At 43.4% G+C, this 18,580-nt stretch overlaps 1 protein-coding gene across 7 annotated transcripts in view; it reads left to right on the top strand.

Moving 5' to 3' along the window:
• Window positions 1-18,580, top strand: part of ASAP1 (ArfGAP with SH3 domain, ankyrin repeat and PH domain 1) — a 346,314-nt gene that overhangs the window by 232,399 nt on the left and 95,335 nt on the right. For all 7 annotated transcript variants that reach the window (XR_009053673.1, XM_057734380.1, XM_057734376.1 and 4 more), the window contains 2 exons: window positions 15,562-15,636; window positions 16,109-16,158. Coding sequence is in view for 6 of the 7 variants with exons in the window: in XM_057734380.1 (XP_057590363.1) it covers window positions 15,562-15,636; window positions 16,109-16,158 (125 nt within the window). In the remaining variant the exon portion in view is untranslated. The remainder of the gene's footprint in view (window positions 1-15,561; window positions 15,637-16,108; window positions 16,159-18,580) is intronic.

Raw genomic sequence — 18,580 nt, 5'->3', positions numbered from 1 at the left:
TCCTCTAGTTCAAAGATGCCTTCCTAATCAAAGCCAGCTCCAGACACAACAAATGATCTGTTGTTGCTGGAGCACTGGCTGTTTCTTGCTTCCATGCCTTTATACATTCAGTTCCTTCTACTTCAGATGCCCTTTAGTTAATGTATTAATGATCAAGGCTTCCTTAGAAGAAAAAAGAAGAAGAACAGGATGATTCTGAATTTTAGCTGTTTCTGGGTATTTTTATTTTTCATTTGATCAAATATACAGTACCAAAATTATGTTCAGGCTTTTTTTTTTTTTCTTTTTTTGTTAACTATGTATAAGGAAAGCAATCAGGTCATTACTTGCTGAACAGTGCTCTCCACCCAGCATCAGGCCATCATCCTGTGATCCTGACGAAGAAGTTAAGGAGTCAGCAGAGCATTTTGCATCCATTTAATTACCAAACCACAAAAATGGGACAGGAAAGGAGTAATTGGTAGATTGAAGTAGATTCTCAGTGGGCAGAGGGGAACCATTTAAACCATACCCCAAGAGCCCAAATGTAGCAGTAGTTTTAGAAATATATGTAAAAGCTCTTTTGAAATAGTAGGAGGTGCCCAGGAGGATTCCAATGCAGCCAGGACTCTCTGTGCCTCTGCTTCCTTCTCTTCCCTGAGCCTTTGGACAATTCTGAAGCTTGCATAAGAGCCTGAACCTCCTTTAACAGGAGGGCAGTTAATTGCTTCAGAGCTGTTGAAGCAAAGCAAAAGATTTCTCCAGCTGCATAGCATTTCCTGTTTGCAATCTCTGACTGCAGGGTATTGTGGTTTGAGTTAAGAATTTTTTTAAATTTTTAATTTTTCTTCTTCCCCTTCAAATGAGAATAGTTGGAAATGTGTAGATTGGATCTAGGTTTGTAGCAAACAGATTATTTCTCAAGTTCTTCTTTGAAACATGGAAAAGTGCTGAAAGCCTGGGTCTCCTCAATAGTAAATTGGTAGCCCCTGGGTGCTCTGGACTATAGGATACATTTTTAAAACCTCATCATTTTGCAGAATGGTAATCCATGATTGGGAAGGTTTAATCTTTTGATCTGCCAGCCATTCCTTCATGTCCTGACGTGCTTCACTGCCAATTAGTATTGTAGGATCTTTCATGAAATGAGATCTGTCCATATGAGTGGGATGGTGGGTAAGAAGAAGGAGGGTTTCTTTTCCCTTCTGTTATAAAAGTTGAATGTGTTTACTATGAAAATTTCAGAAATACAGGGAATTTTAAATAAGAAAGTAACGATCATTACATAATCCTAACTTCTGTGAATACTAATATTATAGTTTGTTCTTTGAAACAGTTTCATAGATTTATACACAGATACTGATAATTTATACAGTGCATGGGAGGGGTGGGTGTGTGTGTGTGCGCGCGCACGTGCGTGTGTGCATAACATCCAACTCCACAGTTTCTTAACCAGAATCCTTGGGGTTAGATGTTTTTCAAAATTCAGAATTTTATAGATTCCAGAAGGGTGACAGCATGCATATGACATATATTATGTAGCGCCCCCTAGTGACTTCTCAGGTGAATAGTTACATGAAGTGGGGTAAGTGAGGAGTCCCACCTCAATTCAAGTTAACCACCAGGTGAATTCAGATCAGGTCAGGTTTTGCTACCATATCCGTTTTGTTTTTTTAAACAATTTTGTGTTGTTATACATATATTTTATGGACTTGTTTTTAAAGCTTGTTAGCTGTCCATGACTGTACAGTAAAATTGGAGTATCACTTTAACAGGCAACCTAGTATTTCACCACGTAACTAAACCATAATTCCCTGTACAGGATTCATCAATACAGATGTACCTTGTCTTAAATACATTCAATATACAGAAATCCTGGTATTCCCAGGCCTAATTTTAATATGTTTTGTTTTCCCTCCTTTTTTTTTTTTTCTTTTAAGGATTTACATTAAAAGTGTTTTAATTAAAGTGTTTTTTTTTTTTTAAAGTGCTTTTATTTATTTATTTTTATTTTTTTGTGGCACACGGGCTTAGTTGCTCCGCGGCATGTGGGATCTTCCTGGAGCTGGGATCAAACCCGTGACCTCTGCATTGGCAGGCGGATTCTTAACCACTGCGCCACCTAGGAAGCCCAAAAGTGTTTTAAATAGGAAGTTCATATAATGCATTTGAAATAGGATTGATTTTCATCTTGTGAATTTTAGTTGCAGTGAATAACACCTCTCATTTAAAATGTGTGTGCCTGTGGTTATGTGACTGTCAAGTGTTGACACCACTTGAAACAGACTCACAGAACAGCATTTTGATGCTCAAAAGACTGACATTTTTAGAGCTGTGGATCTATGAGAGAAGAGGGAAGAAAAAGGAGGAAAAGAAGAAAGAGGAAGGAGGGGAGAAGGAGATTAGCACTTGCTGGAGGAGGGAGTCTCTGGTTGGTGCCGGCTGCTTTAGGATGTCCCTAAAGTTTCCTTATCAGCATCTCTTGTAAACACAGATGGATCTGATCTTATCCTCACAGCCTTCAGGCAGGTAAAGTTTTCATTATTTTTATAGTTAACGTTTGTCTATACAACTAGTAACGATAACAAGTGTTTATGGTATGCCCACTACATGCCAGGCACTGTTTTAATCACTTTGTATGTTGTATTAGCTAGGATAGCCGAGGATGTGCTGCAGTAATAAGTTAATTCCACATCTCCATGCTTAACGTAGTAGAGGTTTATTTCCTCCTCATGTCCCGTGTCTGCTGAGGGGGGCTGCTCTACAGTAACAGTAATTCAGAGACTGAGGCAGAGGGAGGCTTCTCTCAACAAGGTTTGCCGTGCAGAGGACGAGAGACACTGGAGAATCATATGAAGACCTGTCTCAGCTTTCCCTGATGGATTAGTTCTTTGGTTTAAACTGTGTTCCTGGCCCCACTTGCAGGGGACCAGGAGGTAGAAGGGAACAAATGGAGTATTTGATGAGCAGTACTGTTTCTGCCTCACCTCTTTGTAGCCTTCTTCACTCCTCACATCAACCCTACCAGGTAACAGCCATAATTATCCCTGTTTAACAGCTGAGAAAATCCAGTCACAGAGCGTTTGGTGGATATTGGAGCCAGCATGCAAACCCAGGCAGTCTACTCCACAGTCCATGCTTGCAAGCAGTGCCCTGGACTGCCTGCCTCTCAAAGGATGTGGATGTCCTTTTATAGACATAACCTGAAGTTTACATTTAACTTACTTAGGTAAAAAGTATCGATTTAAAGAACAGCAAGCAAAACAGTGGCATGGATGTTGCAAGAGTAAGGCAAAAACTGTTTTGAGATAATCAACAGCCCTCTGCCTGCGTGATCTTGGTCCCAGAAGCCCCCGGAGCTCCTTCTCCAGGCCCAGATTGGGAGGTGCTTTGTGAGAAGCAAATGCAGGTGTTTTCCTTGGCTCAGAGAAGTCTGCCAGACTCAGCCTCACTCTTTTTCCTTTGCCCCTTTCTACTGTTCCTTGAGATCCCATTGCCACCCCAGACGTGGCCTCTTCTGGGTTCTGCCTTTCCACCTCCCTGCTACACATTACATGTCATGTCTTCAGCTGGTTTGGATTCCTCTGCAGAACGTTGCCTCTGGTCTCTCCTCACCTCCACTTTCTGTAGCCCTCAGACAAGGCTGCCCCCTCCAGCCCGGACTCATGGGCAGAGGTAGTACAGCCCAGCCAGCCTCTCCTAGGCTGATTGATGTCAGCCAGGGAACACGGATGAGTTGAGGGGAGCGTGGTTGGGTTTCAGGCTCCACGTGTACCTGCCAGGTGGATGCTTTGAGCTATGTACACCCAGTGCCTCCACTCCCTCTTGCCTGGGAGCAGGCGTATCAAAGTGGGAGACACCTTTCCCTAAGTTCTCCTTAAGATACAAATCCCATGCCTTGTTCTTTGACAAGAGTTCTGGATCGAGAAGCACTAAATAATATTCTTGGGGATTTACAGTGCACATTTGTATATCGAAGGTGAGAGACACCCTAGAATGAAAGAGACCTGTCGAATTCAATGCTTTCTTAACTCACTTAACCACTGGCTTTCTTGTTGTATTAGAAACACTAACTTCCCACAAACCCACTCTGAGAAATGCTCGTTTAGATGTCTTGCTGGATCTGGGGATGCATTTTATCTGCTGTGTTTGTTTGTTTTAATTTTCTTTTCCATTTCACATCTACTCTTCTAGAATTTATTTCTTACTTCTATTTCAGTATCTGATTTCCGAGTATATTAAGCTTCTTTATTTATACTTTGCCTCTTTATTTTAGATGATGCCCTTGCCTGTGATACTTTCAGGTTTAAACCTGAGGAAACAGCCTACTGATTCCGCCTGGAACTATAGCTTACTATATCTTCCACTAAAAGTGAATGGCCCTTTTATTGACTTATTGCCCAGCTGTGTTTAAAAAAAAATTGAAAGTTCAGAGAGCTGGTGGACATAGCATGACTTCGAAGTCAGTTGCAACTGAGTTCAGGTCTCTGCTCCACTATTTCCCAAGCTAGGTCACCAGAGGCAGAGTCATTTATTCACGCAGTCCCTCATTTATTCATCAAGAAAGCAAGGATACTGAGAAAGGCTTCCCAGAAGAGGGACCCTTGACCTGAGCCACAAATAATTTTTAGATGTTTTGTGAAACTACTCTCTTGGGCTTGCAGAGACTCTTTAAATAGAAACATTACACAACGTCAAGCATTGGTTGATACACCTGATATTTAGAGAGTGAAATTGATAACTTCAGTATTATTAAAAAGAAAATAAAAGACTTTCTAAACTTGTGGCCTTGACACAGCTAGCATTTACTGTGTCCACTCTGTTCCAGGCTCTGTGCTAAGTTTGACTGTCACTTTCTGTTGAACAGATTGCTTATACAGAGTGTTTTAATAGTTTACACTAAGGCGCTACTTCGTTCTATAGGGAAAGATGCACATGGGTATAGGACCAGATTTTTAGAACATCCTGCTTTTCTGTTTCCCGCAAACAGAGAAAACTTTTCTTTGATTTCCTATCAGCACTTGGCATCACAGGCATAATATATAAGAAGATTCTTTTCTGCAAGGGTGGCCTTGAAGTACATCAGCTGATAGCAAACATCGCAGCCACCAGTTAGATAAATTCTTTGAATTCTCAGTAATCCACAAGGATCAAGTGAAGTGAGTCTTAAAACATGTGAGAGATGGACCAAGCAGACAGAGTAGGGCAGTGCAGGCAAAGGGAGCAGCAGGCGCCTATTTTCTTATCAGTTACATGAAGACAGTAAACGTCTAGTGTGAGGCGTTATGATGTCCTCCCAGTACGTGGTGAGCCCTGTGTGCTTGTATGTGTTTGTTTTATTAAATTTTTAAATTGTGATAAGAAGGTTCTTCCTAAGTAAAGTTTGTTGTTGTGAAACGTGCCATCATGTGTGATAAAGATGTTCAGCAAAGGCCAGGAAAATGCGATTTGATGTCACTTTCATTATGGTTTTGTTCTAGCTTAAACATAGCAGATTATAGATGACACGCATGGAAATGAAATTAAAGGTCTGAAAGTTCATCATGAACTAACTGATTAATCATTTCAAGCACAATAGAGAAACCCTTAGGGTCGGGCTGACTCTTTTAAACCAAGGCATAGCTATATAGGCATTTTCCTTTTTCATTTATCTTGGTTTTATAAAACTTAGCTACCCCCCCCCAATTATCCTCAGATGAAATCAGGTGCTTTGCATAAAGCAAAGGCAAAGGAAAATCGTGCTTTCATTTTCACTCTTGATGTAGATGATGTTAAATCTAACCAATCATTTACTTGAGTTAGACAAAATATAATTGCATTAGTCTATGTTAAGGAATTCTCATATTCCCTGACACTCCTACAGTACCCAATTTTCTCTGTAAAACTACCAGTAAAACTATACTTTCCACTTAAATTCAGTCTTGCCAGTTCCCGATGCCTTTAGCATAAAGTGGAAACTTGGTTCCCCCTATTTCTTAGGTTTTTCCCGGATCTCCCAGAGAAGTCACTCCCCTCTGTTCCTTCTTCATAGGAATTATGCCTTAGACCTCAGGCAAGTGATTTCCACTCTCTGACTGTAGGTCTTTCTTTTTCTTCTACTCTGAACAGCTAAGGCTGTGGAGCCCAAACTTGACCTCGCATCCATCTTCCCTAGAAAGCTTGTTTACACAGAGGTTGTTGGATCCCACCCTTAGAGTCTGATTAATAAGATTTGAGACATCGTTTCTGAGAAGTTTCCACCTGGTCTGACACTGTTGGTCCCAGGACCACACATTGAGAACCACTAATCAGGAGTGTCATTCTGGGCAGAGATCTCAAGTTCCCTAGCGTCATAGAGAAGCTGTAAGTTTTTCACCCAAATTCACTACCTAATTAATTATTTTTACTTTTACACACACCATCTGCTTTGTATCTTATAGTAGTAAATAAGTTGAATGAGAAATAAGCACCTGCTGATTATATCGCCCTCTTGTGTTTCTGTCATGTTTCTTTTTTTGATAACTTTCTGAATGTAAAAATAATACCACTTCATTGTTGAAAACTTAGAAAATACAGGGAAAAAAGACTAAAATAAAAATCACCCGTCCCCTTACAATCTGTCATTAAGGGATTGGGATCTATCTATCTTTCTTCTAACTTTTTTTTCTGTTTCTATATACATCTTGTTTTCCTGTGTGTAATTTTTGTCATACAATATTTAAACAATATTGGATTCATACTGTAGTGCTGTTTTATAACTCAATTATTTATTTATTTATATACTTTGAAAATGTTTTCCCGTTTCATAAAATATTGTAGCCTAAGAACCTCTGTTTCATTGGATGCATACAGCCCCCTAGAGCCGAGCTCCCCGGGCTAGAGCGGGGTCAGGAGCCTAGAGCCTCTCCCCCATCACCAGCAGCAGCCCCCCCGAAGAGGGGCCTGCAGAACCCAGAGGCGCTGCCCGTGACGTCATTCTAACACCTGTATAGAATGCTCACCATCCGCACCATAATTTGTGTCCCTGCTCTCCTATTTTGAACATTTCCATTGTTTCCACTTTTTCACTGCTTAGAATAACAGCTGAGAGCATCTTTGAAATCTCTGCGTGTGCTGTGATGGTGTGCTGTGATGAGCATCAATTCAGTTTGTAATATTTTCATTTCAATGTTTCATTTTCATTTCCCTTCCTTCCCTATTGTTTCCGTCAGTCGGGAAATGCGGAGAGATTGCCAGTAGCCCAAGGCACCCTGGTAGACCTATCAGTCCCTGCTCGGGGCAGATTCCAAAGCTCATTTTCTTGAGACATTTTGAAGAGGCTGTATTGCGCTGGAAGTTTTATAGTGGACACTGTGGTGTGTGCAAAACAGTTTAGCTTTTTGGTAGGAATTATGAATTGACCCTTCTAGCGCTTCAGCATTACTGCAGAATTGTTTGTTATTGTTTCTGTTACTTGGTTGGGGAGGACCAGGGCTGTCCTTCAGCTCCTTCAGCAGTTGGAGCTTCTGCCGTAGCTGTTACACCCACTTGGTCTGGATTTTTTTTTTCTACTGTTGTATCTCAGTAGCTCATTTTAAACTCCAGGAGGATTGTCACTGGAAGCTACTTTAGAGACCTCACGGGTCTCTTATTTTGTCTGTGGCAGAAGTGAGAAGTGACGGACTTGAACTCACACAGCCAGCTGGAGGCAGCGCACATCCAGAACACCCTTTCTCTCCCAGCTGTCAGCCTCGCAGCTGCTCAGAGGGCACCCTTGGTCTGTCACCCCAGCCGTGCCCCATCCCTCTCCTAAGAACACCCCCCTCACCTCCCCTGATCCCCTTCTGTTCTGATGCTGAGACACCAGGAAGACCAGAACTGGTTCAGATGCTATAACACTTCTGAGTCTCAGAACAGCTTGCCTGCTTTGGAGGGGAACTCATTTCTCCATCCATTTACTCAATAAGCATTTTATTTAGTGTATAGCATGTCTACACTGGGCTAGGGGGTTGATGTAACACAGTGGTGGACAAAACAGTCATAGCCCCTGCCCTCAAGAAGCTTTGCTCCAGACATCGAAGAAACAAGTGTCTCTAAAATGCAGACTCTCTTGAAAACGCGTCTGTTCTGCCTGGTCGAGAGTAATGGGAGATTAGGGAGAATCGATCAATCCAGAACTAGAAAAGTCAAGACCTCACTGAGGAAGTGGCATGAGACTGGACGGCGCTTTGCCAGCAGCCAGAGGAAGAGTAGTCCAGACGGATGACACCGCGTGAGCCAGGAGGAGAGAACTTGATGGGTCAGGAAGCAGAGGAGGCCTGGCATGGTTGAAGGGTGGTGGGAATGGGTAGAGGGGCTTGAGACACGTTGTTTTGGGGCCACACCTACACTGGGAGGTTGGATTTGAATCTATTTCAATGGGAAGCAGTTGATGTGTTGTAAGAAGGGAAGTGATGTGATCTGACAGTCACTTTAAAACATCAGTCTAACAGCGTGATACAGCACATGAGAATGGCCTTTGGAGTTAGTAAAAACCTTAATTAATAACCTGACCATCTGCTTTACTTACTGTTTGACCTTGAGCAAGTTGCTTAACCTCTCTGAGCCTGTTTCCTCATTAATTGGATGAGACTAAGACCCATCTTACAGATTTGTTTCAAGCCATAATTTTAGATAACATATGCTAAACACAGTACCGCCTGTCATTTTACTATTTCAGACTGCCTAGGTTAGAACAGGGTGTAATGGGATGCAGTATCTTGCAGTTTATAGAAGAACGAGGCAGGGAAACTACTACAAAACTTACCAGTGGACAGAGTGCTGCGATGTGAAGGACATTGGGCCTCTCCCCCTCCCCCTCCCCAGCCTCAAAAGACCTATTTCAGTATCTGAAATGCTATCATGGTGTTCTGTCCACCACTACTGCTGAGCTTTTCAAGTGTAAAGAATTCTAAGAAAATAAACCGAGTTACATGTTATTAAGAGTCTGAGTTGTACCAGGCATTTTGTATGCATTGCAAAGCAGTATCTGTATGTCACCCAGCCCCTGGGCAGCATACGGACCGGCCTTGAACGACTTGCCCAAGCACACCCTCGCTGAGTGCATGCCGCCCACCTGACCATGTGAGCACGGGGCCCTCCAGCAGCTGTGCAGCGTACACTTACAAAGCCATGAGCAGTCGATGAGGTGGCATCGTTAACTCTCACCCCTCCACCTCTGAGCAGTTTTCTTTGTTTTCCCTTAATGCATATGCAACCAAATAAAGTTTAGCCTAATAGGTCAGTAATAGCTGATAATAATTGTTCATTCGTGTATATGGTATATTGTAGTTTTCAAAGCACTCTGATATCTATAAGAAGACGGTGCTATAAGCAGTTCATTGTCTTTGGTGTCGGACCTGGTCTGTGGTTTGATGCCTCCGCTCAGGGTGTTTGAACAGCCTTGCAGGGTTATCAGGAGCAGCCAGCGCAGCAGCAGCCCTGTGTGTCTGCACTGAAGTGGGAGCCTCCTTGGTGTCAGGCCCTGGTCTCCCTCATCGGCGTGGACTAGTTGAGGAAGGTGCCAGGACACCCATTTTTAAATGAGGAAGCCAAGTCAGCAAGGTCAGATGGTTCTCTCAAAGTCACAGGCCAGGAGTGATGTGTGGCCAGGAAGCCAAGTCATCAAGGTCATATTGTTCTCTCAGAGTCACAGGCCAGAAGTGACGTGTGGTCTTGTGCCTCTCGGCTCCTGCCAAGAACTCTTTCCTCAGATCTTCACACCCTAGACAACAGCCTGATGACAAGGCACCAGCGTAAAATAGCTTCAAGGTGGTGAGCAACTCTGTAGGGCAGGAAGGAGTTAACACACTAGACAGAATACCGAATTTCTACTAGGGAATCTCTGCAGAGCTGCTGGGAGCTGGCTCATTATTTTAATTAGATTTTCCAATGTGTTGAGCAAGTCAGCAGATTTGCAGTAGCCTTGCTTTCAGAGGATATGTTTCTGTCTGTAGAGGGGAGAGAGAGAGAGAGAGAGGGAGGGAACCAGTGGGCAGTGGAAAGAGGTTGTCAGAACTAATGCAGGATGACAGAGCGAACAGATTACATCCTCGTTAATTGACACAGTCGTGCACTAGGTGTCGGGGGCGGGGGTTTATGGGGGTACCGAACTGCACTGCTGAGTCACTGCCCCCCAAGCCCACACAGGCCAGCCAGGAACTGCCCTGCAGCGCAACGACCCACAGCTGCCTCTTGGCTCCTGTGTTGGAATCTGGTCAATTAGTGAACCAAACAGATGAGCTGCCTCCCCTTAAGCAACTTACCTTCCAGAAAAGAAAGACAGGTGATACATCATTAAACAGGTAACAAGTTCATTTCATTTTATAGCAAAGCTCTATAGGGGTAAAGAAAAGACATACACAGGAAAACTGTTTATGAAGTCATTTCCAATGGCTGGAATTACAGAGGGCAGTTTGTATAATGTCTGGTAGTGTTTAAGCACTTGGAAGGAATCAGTGGTTATTTTTATCAAAGCCAATATTAATTACAGTTTATTTGCTTAAACAAGTCATTTTTGCATCACCATACAGAATGGTAGACCTCAGCCACCTCCTGATTTATTCCAGATTTCTTGGTAGGCTTGATGTATATGCTCATAGGGGAAATTTCCTTTTTTTTTTTTATATTTATTTATTTATTTGTCTGTTTTGGGTCTTAGTTGCAGCATGCAGAATCCTTAGTTGCAGCATGTGGGATCTAGTTCCTTGACCAGGGATCAAACCCGGGTCCCCTGCACTGGGAGCGCAGAGTCTTTTTTTTTTTTTTTTTTTTTTTAAACTTTTTATTTTTTTATTTTTTACAATTAACTGCTTATATTTAGAGTGTACAGTTTGGTATCCCAATCTCCCAATTCATTCCCCCTCAGCCCTCCCTGCTTTCCCCACTTGGTGTCCATCTGTTTGTTCTCTACATCTGTATCTCTATTTCTGCCTTGCAAACCGGTTGGTTTGTACCATTTTTCTATAGTCCACATATATGTGTTAATATACAATATTTATTTTTCTCTTTCTGACTCACTTCACTCTGTATGACAGTCTCTAGGTCCATCCATGTCTCTACAAATGTCCCAGTTTCATTGCTTTTTACAGCTGAGTAATATTCCATTGTATGTATGTACCACATCTTCTTTATCCATTCATCTGTTGATGGACGTTTAGGTTGCTTCCATGTCCTGGCTATTGTAAATAGTGCTGCAATGAACATTGGAGTGCATGTGTCTTTTTGAATTATGGTGTTCTCTGGGTATATGCCCAGTAGTGGGATTGTTGGGTCATATGGTAGTTCTATTTTTAGTTTTGCAAGGAACCTCCATACTGTTCTCCGTAGTGGCTGTATCAATTTACATTCCCACCAGCAGTGCAAGAGCGTTCCTTTTTCTCCACACCCCCTCCAGCATTTACTGGTTTTTTTTTATATTTATTTATTTATTTGGCTGTGTTGGGTCTTAGTTGAAGCATGCAGAATCTTTAGTTGCAGCACGTGGGATCTAGTTCCCTGACCAGGGATCAAACCCGGGTCCCCTGCACTGGGAGTGCAGAGTCTTAACCACTGGACCACCAGGACGGTCCCAGGGAAATTTCCCTTTTGTGAAGAAGGAAATAAACAGCAGTTTGTTTGGAAAGCAGATGTATTTACCACAACTAAACATCATTCCTGAAATGGTCTTTCTTTAATGTGTGGTGTGCTTCATAAAATGGAAAAGATATACGTTTTAAAACATGCCTTCTAACCTTGTATAATCTTGAATCACATAAAGAACTTATGTTAATTCGACTTTATTGATAAAGGAAATGGCTTGGGAGTAAATGGGAGTGGAGTAATCAATAGGACTTCAGTAAAATAAATGGGAAGTAATTACATAATAGATTTGAAAGGCTTCTTTTAAAAATCTGAGGCTCATGAATGTGATAGGGGAAGTCTGTCAACTAGTATTGTGTTCCGTTGGCTGCATTGCCCATGGGATGCTTTTGTTACACATGGCATTGTTGGCAATGAAAAGTTTGCTCAGGCCGTGAAAAGGATTCCTGAAAGAGTCAGAGAATTAAAACAAAACAAAACAAAAAAACAGGAAAATGACAGAATCCTGCAACTGAGAAGCCACGTGCCCCACCTCTGTCACAGAGCAACACCTTAAAATATCTGAGAGAGTAGGTGTTCTTCTTAGTTGAGGTGGCCAAGGAAGGAAATTTAGTTTTGCCCAAATATGTCCTAAAAGTTTCCTCCTCTCGAGATTGCTCTGCTTGCTCTTTGACTTCTCTCGGTATCTTTGTAATAAGAGACAGTTACTATTCACGTAATCTCTTTTGCCAGTTTTTGTAAATTAACCTACCTTTTCCCTGGGAAATAAGCTAGGTGGAGTTTATAGGCTTAAATTTTTTTTCCTATGGCCTTTTCATAGGATCATCGCTAGGGAGATTCTGAATTTATTATATACGGTATTTTGCCTTCTTGGTTTCTTATCAGCCCCCAGAGTATGTGTGTGGATAACCACAGAGAAATTCTTAGTTCTTGGGGTTTTCCATCACTGCAGCTGCAGTCCGCCACCCCTGCCGAGTGCCTGACCACGATGATGGGGCCGAAAGGTGATGCCGCGTGTTTGCTGTGTGGTCAGTAGGTGGCTTTTGAGGGACTTTTCCTTCCCAACAACCCCCACATTCAGTACAAAGCACAGGCTCTCATGATTCTTTTATTGTTATTTTGTAACAGCCTTCAGGCCAAGGTGGCAATGACATTTATGTACTTTTTGTTTTTTCCTGCTTCATTTCCCAAAGGATGAGAGGCATTAGTGAAAGCCTTGATTTAGGACTAATAGTTAAAAATGATCTGTGATCACTGTGTCTTCATGTTTTGTTTTAGAATTTTTACTTTTTCTTTTTTAATAGATGATACAGTACATGTTACCCACCCCCCTCCAAATGCAGACGGTACAACACAGTACAAGGCTTCTCTCCCATCCCTTGTCCATCCCTGGAGGGGCCCAATATCAGCAGTTCAGTCTGTATCCTCTCAGAAATAATTTAAGCATAGACATATTTTTTTCTTCTTTTTATAGAAATCCTTGTACACCATGAATACTGGTTTGTTTGTTTTTTGTTTTTTTGGTGTTTTTTGGTGTTTTTTGTTTTTGTTTTTGTTTTTTGGCCAAGTGGGATCTTAGTTGCGGCACGTGGGATCTTTGTTGAGGCATGTGGGCTCTTCATTGCAGTGAACAGGCTTCTCTCTAGTTGTGGCATGTGGGTTTTCTCTTCTCTAGTTGCGGCACATGGGCTCCAGGGCGCCTGCACTCTGTAGTTTGAGGCACGTGGGCTCTGGTTGAGGAACACAGGCTCCGTAGTTGTGGCGTACAGGTTTAGTTGCCCCCACAGCATGTGGGATCTTAGTTTCCCCGACCAGGGATCGAGCCCACATCCCCTGCATTGCAGGACGGATTCTTTACCACTGGACCACCAGGGAAGTCCCTGAATACTGTTACTTTGCTTTTCTCACAAAACAATTTATCTTGGAGATATTTCCAAAGTTAGATATAAAAAAGCTTTCTCGTTCTTATGGCTGTTGTGTAGGACTTCCATAATTTATTAACTGGTCCCCTATTGATAAGCACTAAATTTACCATCAGTATAAACATTCTGGTAAAGAAGAACCTGATGCACACATGACTTTGTATCTCCTTCATTCTGCAAATATTTTTTGAGTTCCTACTCTGTGCTCAGCAGTGTTCTAATTTCTGGAAACATAGCAGTGAACTTAGGGAACCCACTCTGAAAGAGCTTGCGTTCACATTGGGAACACAGCAAACAGATGCGGAAACAGATACATATATAAATGGTTAGGGGTAGTTTAAGTGTTGAGATGAAAATAATGCAAGGATCTCCACAAACGGAGGAAAGGTAGGTTCTGGCTTGATTGGTGGAGGTCCCTACCTCACCTACCAGCATCCACACAAATGCCCAAGACCCACCGGGCAGCAGGATGCAGAGGACTCGTGACCCAGGAATGAGACTGTTGAGGACTCAGAGCAAAATGAATCCTGTTAATCTTTATTTTTCCCATTTCATACCCAATGCCAGTGTTTTTCAGTCTTTTATTATTATTACCTGCAAACCCCCACCCCAAGGAACTTTTTAAAAGACATTCTTTTCCTGGTAACTTTCTCCACGAAATTTTATTACCACAGATATGCTCTCTGTCAGATTATATACTATGACTCTTTGGAAAGCCACAAACTGTTATAGTATCTGAGGTTATTTTCACCCCACGCCCTAAGACCCAGTGCCCTTAGGCCATCCCAGCACATAGACTGTGCATCTGTGGCCCTCTCACTGTTGGCCGGCCTGCCAGACTGGCTGTTTCTCTGCATGGGTGGTGGTGAGATTGCACAGATGGAATGTCTTGGTAGGAATATCTGTCTTTGAAATAAAAAAGAAAGAGATGGCTGTTTCTGACCCGAGCCCTCTGGTGGTATGCATTGGAAAACTGCCCTCGTGTGTCACCCTGGTGGTCTTGGGAGGGCAAGACGTGGAGTGGTTTGGAGCTGCAGGAAGCCTCGGATGAGAACCACGGGACAGGGCTAGGGAGGAGCTCACCGCCAGAGGGAAGATCTCCCTGCCCGGTCCCTCTGCTTCCACATTGCCTTATTCATAGTTAACATCCCAGAGGATTTTCACATGTATTCAGCACTTGCCAGGTGTCAGAGAGCACACCAGCGCGTTCCCCATGCGTTGACTCGTCGCATCTTCACAGCAGCTGTCTGCAACAGGTTCTGATATCCTCGATTTAGAGAGATGGTTAAAAGGGTCACACACAAAGCTGCTCCTTCTCACACCGCTTTCTCCCTCCACCTCTAATAAACACGTAACATCATCACGTGGCAGAGTTGGTTGCATACTGACTGCATCTCCCCCTAGGGTGCGCACTCTCTAAAGGCAGTGGTGTTTTGTTCATCACTGTACCCCTGTCCCAGCCCCTGGCATGGCAGGTGTCACAGGATAGGTACTTGGTAAATGATCGACGGAAGGGTGGTTGGATGGGTGGATGGCCTGACGTGTGAATATGCTTACACATGAGTGCGATCACCTCTCGAATGAGGGAACCCACCAGCCTCTCCGTCTGTAACTGGTGCTGTGGTTCCCTGCAGTCTTGGTTCCACACTACTAAAACTGATTTCACCAAGATGCCAGGGGTCTCCTTGAAGACAAGCCCTTGTTTTCCTGACTCTTTCCACACTGGACCGTCCCCCCCTTGGTTTCCCTGCCACCTTGCTCCCCCAGCTGGGTACGCTCCTTCCCCCTCTCCTCTGTAGACTCCTCTTTGCACCATCCTGAAATCAAGGAGACCCAGGCCACTGCCCTGGAACAGTGAGAAAAACCCTACTCCAGCTGTAGGCTGCACTTCCTAAATAGCTTTCTTTTTAACGGAACTTGGGCGCTGAGGATGCAGTTGTGAGCAGGAGCCTCAGGGTCTCTGCCCTCCTTTCACCGAGCTTGTGTTTGGGTGGGAGTGACTGTGCCGTCAGCATCGGCTGGTTTTGCTGCTGCGTGTGTGCTTTCTCTTTTTAACCATCTCCCGTCTTTGTTTGCCTTTCAGCTCCAGGGCCTGAGCCACAATGTGATCTTCACCTTGGATTCCTTGTTGAAAGGAGACCTGAAGGGAGTCAAAGGAGTGAGTGTTCAGAAATTTGATTTTCACTTTAGCTTGAAAGGATTGAGTTCTTTCTCATCTAAGATCCTGGTGGTACCCATGTCTGAAAGGCACTCTGAACATCTCCAGCATAAAAGATGTTGTTGGAAAAATGATCATTAGAAAAAATGCACCACCTCACATAGTGTTATTGACCAAGGAACAAGACGAGACACTGTCAGGAAGATGGCGTGGGGTGGGTGGGGGCGGGGCGTGGTCTGCCCTGAGTCTGGGCTCCACCCTGGGGGACCCCATGGACCCCCGCTCATCATCATGACCAGGACGCTCACCGTCCCATTCTCTCACCTTCTCTGGTGTGACTAGTCATGTGGCATGCCTGAAAGCGTCCTGTGTGGAATTTCAAGGAAAGCATTTCTGCTAAGATGTTATTGGAAAATTATTCACCTTTAAGCAAAAGTACATTCAATCTCAATTTTGTTTTCTCTTTTCTAAGGATCTCAAGAAGCCATTTGACAAAGCTTGGAAAGATTATGAGACAAAGTTGTAAGTGCATTTTTTTGTTTGTTTGGTTGGCTTGGTTTTTTGTATTGTCATGAGCGTTCTAAGAAAAAGAATATAACTAGAAGAAGGACAGAGCCTTCAACTAATGCCTTCGGGACAAAACACTGTTGAGTCCATCCTCGTAAGGGCTAAGAGGCTGAGTACGCTGACCTAATTCGAAGTGGTTATACCTCCCGTGCTAGTTGTGTGGAGCGAGATGTACTTTCACTGTATTTTGGCATCCGTGGCTGACATTAACTGTCAAGTTGTAGGTCTGTGACTGTTGCAACTTTTCTTTTGTTGTAGTTGGCACATAACTATAGACCATTTACACATTTCAAGATAGCGTGGCAACTAGAAAATAAAAATAATACCCAGTGTTTGTGACATCTGTCTGCCCACCACGGCCTGTGCACAGCCCTTTCCATGCATGACCTCCTCACAGCAACCCTCTCGGTGTGCACCTTGCACTGTCTGGTTATGGATTAGGAAACGAAAGCTTTGAAAGGTTGAGAGGCTTGCAGAAGGTGCTAGGCTAGTAAGTGTCAAGCTGGCTTCCCCTCCAGTCTTTGTGACCCCAGAGCCAGAGCGGTGTGGCATCACTGCCGTTAGAGGCCTGCATGCTGGGGGGGATCGTGTGGGATTAGGGGAACGCTGCACGTGAGGTCTTGTTGTGGGCCTGGCTTGTCTTCAGGCTGTACGGGTCCTACCACATCCCTTTATCATTATTACTTTGAGACATTTGTAACATCAGGTGGTGGGGTGGGGTGGGGTGGGAGGAGAAATGTGTTTAAAAGCATTTAATAAAAGTCTTGGCTATAAACTTGGGTAACTGTAAACATGACAGAATAAAAAGCATTTCCGTAGGCAGCAGTAACGGCAGAGTGAAAACACAAGGCAAAGAAAAACAAATTTCAGGATTAAAATTTTTTCCCCCAAACTACTTCTGCACTTGCTTATGTAATAAGTGCACTGTTGGGGACTTGCTGCCTTAGGAATAGTTTTGTGCTTTGACAGTTACACATGCAGCTGAGAACAAAACAGTTCCTAAAATGGTCAGCTGACGTAAGTGAATGCTGTGGGCCGTCATGTCGGGCCGTGTCTTTCCATACAGAAGTGGGTCGTGAATGCTCACAGTACTGCCGTGCCCAGGGCGTCTGCACGTGCTGGGAAGGAATTAGAACTAAGTACTTACGAGGAAGGCGGGGCTCCACGAAACCAGGGGGGAAAGCCTTTGCTCTAGACTCATTTCAGTGTGTATCTCCTTTGTAGAACCTAGGAACAACACTACAAGGTGATGTGTGCTTTGTCAACTAAAGTGCTACCAATGTTAGTGGTGTAACTGTATTTATAGCAACATCTATGTGTTGTCTGAAGACCTTGAGGTGCCTGCTGGTCAGTATTGTGAATATCATAGAACGTAGAGCATCCTACGGTGATGCAGGTGCCCCGCCCACTGCTTCACTCGCGTGGTGTATGTACTTGTCTGGCTGTTCACCTGTCTGCATTGTCCTCTAGAATCTGCCTCGTGGAGGGCAGCGAGCATGTTGTCCCTGAGTACGGTGTCAGGCTCCTGGCACCCAGGGAAGTCCGGCACAGAGTTGGCACCCAGGGAATATTCACTGAAGGGATAAAGGAATTATCAACACCTGGAAATGTATAACAAGAATAGTGAGTTGAGTGGGTCTTGATTTTAGGGCCTCACCAGGAAGATGTTGGTTTTTGTCTCTGTTTTTTAGTAAGTCTCTGTTAATGAATTATTTTTCTAAGATAGGCTCTTTCTCACTGATCGGTAGTGATACAGGGAGAAAAAAACAAATATTTGTCTATTTAATGTAATAAGACCTGTTTGATCATGAGTTACAGAAAAATAAACGACTTCGGGAAGAAAAAATTTAATTTGTTTAACTGAGAAGGCTAGCCTTTTCTGTGGTCTTCCGTTCAGAATGCAGGAGGCAATGAGGTGTCATGGTTGTGATTACAGACTTGGGAATGAGAGATCCGTGTGAGAACCTGGGCAGTTCCACTTACTGCTTGTGTGACCTCGAGACAAAATACTTAACTCTGGTGATCCTCACCTGTAAAATAATATAAAAATTACCCACTTCTCAAGGTTTTTGTGAGGACAAGATAATATGCTGAAGCCACTGTCACAGTTTTCCATCATAGGGTGGTATAGGAAATGGTTTGTTTGGTTTTTTAATAATCGTATATTATTTGGTCAAAACAGTACATGTACGCAGAACATCATATTAAGCATCAGTTAAGACTTACTCCGGCTGCGTGTAACAGAAACCCCAAATAACAGTGGCTTCAGCATTGCAGCTTATCAAAGAATATAAAGCATTCTAGGCAGACCAGGCACGTTCAGCGCACTTTTCACGGGACATACAAGCTCGTCCAGCTGGTCACGTGTGTTGTTCTC

Source organism: Hippopotamus amphibius, chromosome 5 (genome assembly GCF_030028045.1).
Source record: "Hippopotamus amphibius kiboko isolate mHipAmp2 chromosome 5, mHipAmp2.hap2, whole genome shotgun sequence".
In the NCBI taxonomy this organism is placed as follows: Eukaryota; Metazoa; Chordata; class Mammalia; order Artiodactyla; family Hippopotamidae; genus Hippopotamus; species Hippopotamus amphibius.
The sequence above is the reverse complement of the archived record's forward strand: the minus strand, read 5'-3'. Positions and strand labels throughout refer to the sequence as shown.